The sequence below is a fragment of the Myxocyprinus asiaticus genome, chromosome 47, assembly GCF_019703515.2.
Source record: "Myxocyprinus asiaticus isolate MX2 ecotype Aquarium Trade chromosome 47, UBuf_Myxa_2, whole genome shotgun sequence".
NCBI lineage: Eukaryota > Metazoa > Chordata > Actinopteri > Cypriniformes > Catostomidae > Myxocyprinus > Myxocyprinus asiaticus.
The window spans coordinates 12,633,938-12,643,822 of record NC_059390.1 but is presented as its reverse complement, the minus strand read 5'-3'; the positions used below and the strand labels follow the sequence as shown (position 1 = coordinate 12,643,822).

Below are 9,885 nucleotides of genomic sequence, written 5' to 3'. Positions count from 1 at the left end.
TGCTGTAAAAAGATGCCTTTAGAAAACCTGGTAAAGAAGGCTCTAAACATGATCAAATGTCACCTACACAAAAGACTCTTTGTTTGCTATTTGCCTAAAAACAACTAGCCTTGCATTAAAGAGATAGTTCATCCAAAAGTGAAAACATGACCCTCATGTTGTTCTAAACCTGTAGGACTTTAGAGACTGACAGCCTCAGTCACAATTCACTTCCATTGCATCTATTTCCTTTCTCCATACAATGCAAGTGAATTGTGACTGTGTTCTGTGGGAGACCTTTTTGGGTGAATGAATCCTCTTAGACATGCATTGCTCAGTCATTATGAGGTGTGTAGATATTTTTTTTCAGATGGCCAGGTACAGGTCATGAACAGTGGGACAGTAGCTCAAAACAGTTTCCTGTTTACAGACTGTAGACCTGTATTTCAAGGAATTAGAGAAAAGGCTGATGAAGACAAAGTGCTAAATGAGAAACATTGTCTCTGGAAAGTCCCCTCTACCCATCTCCACCCCAAACCCCCTTTGTATCATTTCAGGTAGTCAACATGCTGAGTTCATGAAAGTTGGAAATTCCTTGAGTGTGGGGATTGTACAGCAAGGTGTAGAGCAGACTTTGTGCAGTTTTGAAATGAATTTGGAGGCATTCAAATACAATCGAAAGCTTGGATGGATTTTGATTTAGCTGTGTAAACATATTCCAAACAATCTCACCTCAGTCATCTGGTTAAAAAGGCCTTACTTTGGAAATGCCTAATATCAATTGGCCTTCTACTGCTAAGATATGAAGAAATTGTTAATATTTGTGAGAAAAAGTACTGTATTATCCATTAGACAATTCAGTGGTCTCTTACTATGATGAGGACTGTCATGCAATCCTATCACTTTAGTTGTTTCACAAGTAGCACAATTATTATTTTTTGTATAAGTAATAACAAATGTCACATTTGATGCTACTGACCTTAAACAACAAAATATAAAGGTAACGCTCACGCAAGTTACAAGTGGCCTAGATTTCAAATCTTCCTACATGGGTTTCCATTAGAGTGACCCCTTCTCACCCCGTTTTCACTTTTTTCACTATTTATTCAATATTCAATATTCAATTGATAAAAGTCTAGGCCACCATGAATCATAACATGCAAATACAACATGATTAATTACTGGTGTTAAAGTATAATTATCACGGTGCTCTTACCTCTAATGATATTTCCTTGACCCAAACTGTGGTTTACATTTAGAATCTGGGACATCCTCAAGCCACACAAATGTCATGACCTCATTATACAGTTGTATTACAATTTTGTGGTGACTAACTTTTATTTAAACACCCTCAAAAAATGTGAATCTGCCAAAAAAAATTAAAAAAAATACACATTCTGCAGTGACAATCCCAGCTCAAACAACCCCAACATAGATTACATTGCCGTTTATCCAATGAGGGCACAACTGACATCTTGAAGAGGAATCTTAATGAGAGAAAAAAAGCTGACGTCACCAGAAAACTATAAATACAAAGGTGAGAGCTAGACAGAAAGCAAAGGAAGGAAAGAGAAGAACGGAATAAGACAGGAGTATCGGCAAGGAGCTCTGTTCAGTAACCTTGTCATTCAGTCAATTTGAACCAGAGTATGGCCAGTGCTTTGAAGTATTTGTTTCTGTTCCTCACACTTGGAATTCCTATATATGAGTTTGCAGCGGTATTCCAAGATGCCACGTGTGTCCCAGATGAACATGTCCCATGTTTTGATCTGAGTGTGGTGGCGAAAATTGCCAAGGATGTCAGCAAGGTTGTGGTGAGTACTCTGTTCTAGCTGTAACACTACTTATGCCTTATGTTGTGCATTGGGGTTAGAACGCGAACGCATTGCTCATTATGTGGATACAAAAAAACTGCATGCACTTGTTATCCAACTAATCCGTACCTTACCAAGTCGGAGTCATACAGTATACCCATGGAAGTAATCTTGGAAGTCAACAAAGGTTTACAACCAGATCTTCAAAATCAGGTGCTCCGAGGCAGAATCAGTTTACAAGGACTTTTTCACACAATAGAATTCTTAAAATGCCCTGGAGACATTGAACATTTCAAATGCTGAAGTTTTTAACGATCTTCTCAGATAGCAGCAGATGGCAAGAACATCCTCCTGAAGCACAATTTCTTTGACAAAATTCGTAAAAAGGTAAGAGGCATTGTCTGAATTCATGTTATCAGCTCATGTTGCATGAAAGATTACTGTATGAAATAAACTATATCATAAAGTATATAATACATTAAAGAAATATTGATATACAGTATACTGTATCTTCCTTGCTACACACTTTCATAACACTCTATCCAGAGCTCTACTTAAGCTTAGATTTAAATACTGCCCAAAAGAACCGAAATATGATCAATATGCGCCTGAGAGGTTGTCTACATTTCAGGTGGCATCAGGTTTTTAAATTGATCTATATCATTTTCATTTTTTAGAAAGAACTTCATAGCTGTGTCCTGCACAAAATCATTGACCTCTTTCAAGATGTTCTTGTTGAGACACAGAGGAGATCATTTGAACAGCACATAGGAGAAATTAACCATCATGAGCTGATATACATCATGGATCAACTCAGGAACTGCGTGTATAAGGTCAGCACACGCCACCATTTCTTCTCTGAATATTTGTATTAATGCATCAGGTAGACGCTTTTACCTATAGCAACTTGTAGTGCATTTTATCATCATGTGTGTTCACTGGGAATCAAACCCATTACCTTGCCATTCATAAACCATGATCATAGAGTAAACCATGAAATGTTCCACCGTAGAGTGTCTTTGAATAATGCAATTATGTCATAACTCACAGGAGGCGAGTCACCAACATATGTTTTATTTTAGAAGCTGGTGCCAAAATGGGATGCTGGTTTGCTGCTGCCAACACCAGGCTTCTTTAATAACTAAACCAACAAATTGTCCTTGGTTTACTAACTTAACCAAAAAGACCATGCTGGTTGCCCAGCTACACCAAGTTTTGCCCCTGAACAGGATAGCTGTGCTGGTCCACTAGCTAAAACAGCAGCATACCAGAACTAACCAGCATAAACCAGCATGGAAATTCATGCTTGCCTAAGCTGGTCTTTTAAGAAGGGTTGTACCTAACATATTCTATAAGTATATGCAATATAGCAGAATTTTAGGTTTAGGAGATTAACTTAGGCCTCACTACAATACTGACCTAAGTCTTTTGCCCCTCTTCTTTGTTTCAGATTAAAAAAGGATGTGATTATCTATATCAGAAAGCTGACACAACACAAAATTTAAAGGTAAAGGCTTGTGTACTCATTTCCAATCACAAATCTGTCATACAAGTAAACATCACGACTCAGAAGCAATTCAAACTCAATTAAATGTACTTTTGTTTAGGTTTCTAAAAATTTGAGGCCAAAACAGGTAGCCATCTTACAGCTACAGAAACTTATGTATGCAAGTGAGAGGGTAGGTATGGGCACTGCAAATTACAGTTTTTGCTGTCCACTGAAGTACTGAAAGGATCATTAAACCTGTTTACATATGTTTCTGTTTTCTTTTCTCACTCTTTATCTTTACTACTTATAGATTGAAGATGTGAATATCCAGGATAGGGTCATGGATGAGCTGAAATTGCTCCATTTCTACATGCATGGAAAAGGCTTCCGGGAAAATAGGAGTGACTGAGGAGAGACATGACATTCCATGAATGCAGGGCTAAAATGTGTTACTTATTTGTCACAACTCTGCCAAGAAACGTTAAGACGTACATAAATGCAAGGATGCATGCAAAGAACCAAGAATGTCATTCACTGTATCCGTCCAAAGGGCAAAATACCAAGTCTACTCAGGTTTCTAATAAGAGTCTACTCATGTTTCTAAAAAGATATCTTAGTTTTATGATCAAATGTTCAGATATTCAAGCTTTTTAGTGCAAATATCTTTAAATATTTAAATATCATTTTTCTAAAGTAATGAGTATTTAAAAATTAAATGTATATTGCTTATGTACTTTCGGTGAAAGATTGAGTGTACTGCAGTAAACGCAGGTGAGAAAATAGTATATTCATATCTTTTTTAAATGACAACACAAAATACATGTTTTCCTTTGTAATGTTTTTTATTGCATTAATTTGTCTGCTCAGTAAAACCTTTTTGACATCTGTGTCTATGTATTTGCTTATGTGTGTACACCCATGTGCACTACATGGCCATTTCTAATTAACAGGTTTGGCAATTTCAGCTGCATCTATTTTAGTAACGTGCATAAAATCAAGCATGTAACCATGCAATCTAATTAGACAAACATTTTTAGGTATATGGGTAGAATAATGCCCCCTGTGCACAAAGTGAGGTATATAGTAAACTGTGAATCTGATGTGGAGGAACTTGACTCGCCTGCACAAAGCCCAGACCTGAACCTCTTTGGGATGAATTGGAACACCAACATCAGTGCCTGACCTCATAGATCATTGATTGATCTTGTGTCTGAATGAGAGTAAATCCCCACATTGAAACATCTAGTGGAAAGCCTTCCCAGAACAATGAAAGCTTATACAGATACAAATGTATGGTTATGAAATTAAATGTTCAACAAGCAAATTGGTTGTGGTGTTCAGGTGTCCACATTTTGCCATATAGTGTATGTGCCTCTGAGAACAGCCTAAGAAAACTAAAGGGCATTTTTGGCAGAAAAGCCATCATCAGAGGCAGATGTAGCCCTACATTTTGTCCAGAATCCATCATTAAGCCACGGGAGCCCAGTATCAGCCTACTCAAAATATATTCCAAAATATTCCACAGAATATCAAATACTGTTCGTCCACAACATTGTTTGAAGAACAGTTATCTTTAACTAAATGAGTATATGCAAACCTCAAATCAACTACACAAGCTCTGTTTTGAGACAGTTCGTTTTCCCTCTGCATTTCGTACTTGTGCAGCTAGAATGAAAGTGTTTCAAGCATGCACAAGGTCAAGTTCAAATTAAAGGGGATTCACATACATTTTTCACATGTTTCTCACAAGTCAAATGCAAACTGTATCTTACAACTGAGTGAGTGATGGTTAGAATATATCTAGGTCAAAGGACAACATATACCAAGGTAAGAAATCTGAATTCTACAGAAGTGATGTGCTTGTTCATGTTGTCTTCCTTAAAGGGATAGTCCACTGTGACGAGGAGGAGGGCGGGGCCCTGAATCGGACTAATCAGCCGAGAGGGGGATGAAGACTAGCCGGAGGTGCCTGTTCAAGAGAGATAGAGATGCACACGGCTGCATTGCATGTGTGTCTGTGTTTGTTTATGTTTGTTTTATGTTGAGTTATTTCATTAAACTTTATGTTTACTGTTCAGCCAGTTCCCGCCTCCTCCTTGCCCATCCTTACCTCATTACATTCACCCAAATATAAAACATTCTCTCACAATTTACTCATCCTTGTGTCATCCCAGATGTGTGAGTTTTTTTCTTCTGCAGAACACAATTTATGATTTTTAGAATATTTCAGCTCTGTAAGTCCATACAATGCAAGTGAATGGGTGCCAAAATGTTTACGCTCCAAAAAGCACATAAAGGCATCATAAAAGTGATCCATACAACTCCAGTGTTTTAATCCATATTTTCAGAGGCAGGGCCCACCCCCTCGGTCCCCCCAGAGATCGCTACCGACGGGGAGATCGCTATCGCGGGCCCGGCCCGTGAACACTACCAACGGGGACAGGAACGCAGCTGCTCTCTTCAATACAAAAAAAGTGGATGGGGACCAGGGGCTATCAAGCTCCATAAAAAAAACACTATAAAAACATCATAAAAGAAGTCCATGTGACTTTCAAAGGATTTCAAAGGACATGAAAACAAGTAAATGATGATAATTTTGTATTTTTGTTTTAACTATTCCTTCTTTTTTCCAATTCCCTTAAATAAAATGCATATTTAATGGACAATCTAACCCCCCCAACACCATGACCAAGCAGGATATCTGTGTTGCATGGCTACAATGTGACAGTGATTTAAGTAGTCAAAAGCTACACACATTTTTGATGATAGCTTATCTGAATCATACTGAAAACAGCCACAAAAGGAAGCAACAAGGCCCACAGAGCAAACTGTGGCAAGCGAAGAAAGACATAGATGTAAAGACACTAAAGAAGGTTCCTAATGAATGACTGAACAGTAAATGTTTATCATCTTCAAAGAGTGTAAATATACTGAAACACTTGTGATTGCTTCTCTGCTTTATCTACTTTAATGTCCACATGCACAAATGCGATAGCACTGTCTTGGTTTGTAATGGGTGTTGGCCTGCCTCGTCGCATATGTCACCAAGAAACCCCCAGTGTCCCGTCACTTCTGGTAAGCAGCAGCTACTGAAGCTTACGATAAGCAGAGCGGAGCAGACCACAGACTTATCCTTCTACTGAAGGGGTGGTGTAAAAGAGAGAGAGACTTCAGTTGCTTGACACAGAACTGCCACTCTGCTCTAGTGGTGAGACAGAGGCTTGGGAAAGACACACAGTGACAGTGTGAACTACTTGGGAAACAATTTTAAATCAATTAAGGTACTTTTTGCAGGAAAGCAGTTTCTTGTTGGCTCTTTGAAAGCAGCAAATTAAAAGAAATGAAACAAAACATGACATGAATGTTTCAATTTCCTGAGAATTTTAAGAATCCCCATTTCACCTGTTGTAAACTCTGTGAATAGTAAAGATTATGGTAAAGCTTCAATTAGACTAGACCATTTCATCTCTGATAATCAGACTACTGTATTCATCAGTCCTGTCTTCAGAATTTCAGTTCAAAAAATAAATGTATATCTTTTTATATGTGTGTATATGAGTGGGTGTTGTCAGCACTTTCGTTCTCAGTCATGCCCTGCTAGCATCCAAAATGCTCCTGTGAGCATCGCTGCACAATAGCCTACACTTTAATGACATCAGCTTTTAGAAGATTATTCCTAGAAAAACTTAACATCAAAACTTATGGGCAATCAGCAATATGGTGGTGGAAAATATTAGCAAATTCATGAATGCCATGTACCTTTTTTTTTTTTTTTTTTGCTCATTTCTTTCCCTAGTCACGATAAGACATGTCTGAATGGAAAATACAAACACTTTAAAAATGCAACAGCTCATCAGTTATGTGTTTTATGTGATAGTTTAACCGCTTGTGACTAGTGTTTAAGGGGATCAGAGTTTGAATATCGGCCTAACTATTTAAAAAAATAAAATAAACTAGGGTTGTTAATTTTTTAAGAATTCATTACATGATATGCCAATTAATAAATCAAATTCATTGCAATTAATCGCATAAAACTATTGGCTGAGAAAGGCCCTCTGATAAAAATAATTACATTTAATATTAAATAGTTATATTTAAATAAAATATATATTTTGGAATAATATTTCAGATAAATCAGGGGGCTTTTCTAAGGATGTGCCAATGCACATAGGCATCAGGCGGACACTTTTGGAGCATCTCACTTTGATTGCATTGCACACACAGCCTTTCTAGGTTGCTGTGTCAAGTAAAACATAGTTTGAAACTTAGAAAAACACTTCTTGAGATCACTTTATTCGGTATAGCGGGCTCTGTCCAGCTATGTTTGAACACAAGTACGTGTCCTCATCTTGTGCTGTCGCACGTGTCAAGAAAGCCTGAGTGAGCTTTGTTGACTGTACAGCTGCGTGTTGCCTATACAGCTGGAGTTTCGCTGCTCCAGGTGGTACTTCAAGCTTGAATTGCTCCAATATTCCATATTATGGTCCAGGGGCATGATTAATTTTGTAAATTTTTGAATGCGTTATTTTTTTAATATAATTATTCACACAGAATTATTGTGTTAAATCAAAATCCATAGAATAAACCATAAAAACAGACAGCAAGTTATGACCAAGCATTATTGTTGTGTGGAAAAGAGCATCTTTGACATTTTGATAGCTACTCCTTTTCTTGTTTTGAGTTTTGAGTGACATATACCCACACTTTTTACCTACTTAATTATGAAAAATACAAATATATATATAAGCAGTTGTGCTCAAAAATTTGCAAACCCTGGCTGGCAGAAATTGTGAAATTTTGGCATTGATTTTGAAAATATGACTGATCATGCACAAAAACTGTCTTTTATTTAAGGATAGTGATCATATGAAGCCATTTATTATCACATAGTTGTTTGGCTCCTTTTTAAATCATATTGATAACAGAAATCACCCAAATGGCCCTGATCAAAAGTTTACATACCCTTGAATGTTTGGCCTTGTTACAGACACACAAGGTGACACACACAGGTTTAAATGGCAATTAAAGGTTAATTTCTCCACAAATTAGCCCACAAATCGCAGAATCTAAAATCAACCAAACACAGACGAGATCTAATCTGAAAATGCTGCAAATAAAACTCTTTTCAAAATTTTATGAAATACTGTGGACACAAATCATATCCATACTTGGATGACAAGTATACTCCGCAATAAACTGAGCAAGGTGAGACACAGAGAATGGATCAGAGCAGAGACGCTGGAACAAACAGTTGTAGAGAACAAGATCATGAATCTTTCAGGTCATGCTCGTCTCGGTTCTCCTGACCGCATTAACCTCTGAAAACAAAGTTCACCCACCCGTCACTGAAATTCACCACCGCTTCGAGTTTCGGGGAGAATGTACTGGGACCGGCACATTGCGTAGGCTGAGGACCAAAGGTTCCACTAAAGGTTCCATCATGCTTCCAGCAAATGAAGCCCTAGCACACTAATAGTCGAAAGTTTGGACACACTTACTCATTCTTTCTTATGACTATTTTCCACAATTTAGAACTGAAGCCATCAAAACTATGAAATAAGACAAACGGAAGCATAGGAATTATGTAATTACCAAAGAATGTTACACAAATCAAACCTTAAATTTGAGCTTCTTCAATGTAACCACCCTCTGACTAGATTAGAGCACACACCGGCCATTCTCTCAAACAACTTTATGAGGTATCCATCTGGGATGCTTTTTAAAAAGTATTGAAGGAGTTCCCATGCATGCTGGACACTTGTTGGATGCTATTCCTTTACTATCCGATAGAACTTACCATTATAAAATGTTTTAATTATGTTGGCTTGACAAAGTACTGATCTACTATTTAAGTTTCTTCTTCTTCTTCTTCTGAGCCAAAATGTAAACAGTATCTCCTCCTAGAGCTTTAAAGCTACAACCACCAAACTCAGGTCAGACCTTCAGACTGTTCTGACTCGGGTTGCTATATCTTTTCTAACTGATCGGACTTCCGGTATTCCCGTGAAAACTTTTCCCTGTAATAAACCCTTTAGAGGATTCAATCTACTTATTATCACTCCACCACTCATACTATCTATCTATCACTCCATCACTTTCTTTTTCTATCTTTACATCACTCTTTTTATTCTTTCTTTCACTCTATCACTTTAACACCCTAGCAACTGCATACAACCTAGCAACCATTTAGTGCACCCTAGCAAACAAAACCCATTGACTGCCATTCAAAATGGCTTAGATGGATATCTTCAGATCAGAATGTCCTACAGATATGAGAGTTGGCTTGTTTGATTTGGGTGAGCAATCCGTCTTCAAGTATCATCATGGAAACTACTTAACCACGCCCTAGCAACCATTTAGGGCACCCTAGCAACCAAACCCCATTGACATCCATTTAAAATTGCTTAGATGGGTATCTCAGGATCAGAATGTCGTAGAGACTTCATTGTTGGCTTGTATAACTCAGAACAGCAAGCAGCCTTCTTGGTATCACACTGGCAACTGCCTAGCAACCACAACAGCTTAACCTAGCAACCAAGTAACAAATCAAATATCTCTGCACCAGAACATCGTAGAGACTTCCGGGTTGACTTATATCACTCA

At 37.7% G+C, this 9,885-nt stretch overlaps 1 protein-coding gene across 1 annotated transcript; it reads left to right on the top strand.

The window, feature by feature from the left end:
- Positions 1-1,552: 1,552 nt before the first annotated feature.
- On the top strand, positions 1,553-4,295 carry LOC127436952 (uncharacterized). The gene is made up of 6 exons (XM_051691497.1): positions 1,553-1,793; positions 2,118-2,180; positions 2,471-2,626; positions 3,244-3,300; positions 3,401-3,472; positions 3,593-4,295. Exons 1-6 carry the CDS (start codon positions 1,629-1,631, stop codon positions 3,689-3,691), a joined length of 612 nt encoding a protein of 203 aa, XP_051547457.1. The 5' UTR covers positions 1,553-1,628; the 3' UTR covers positions 3,692-4,295.
- The last annotated feature ends 5,590 nt before the right edge of the window (positions 4,296-9,885 follow it).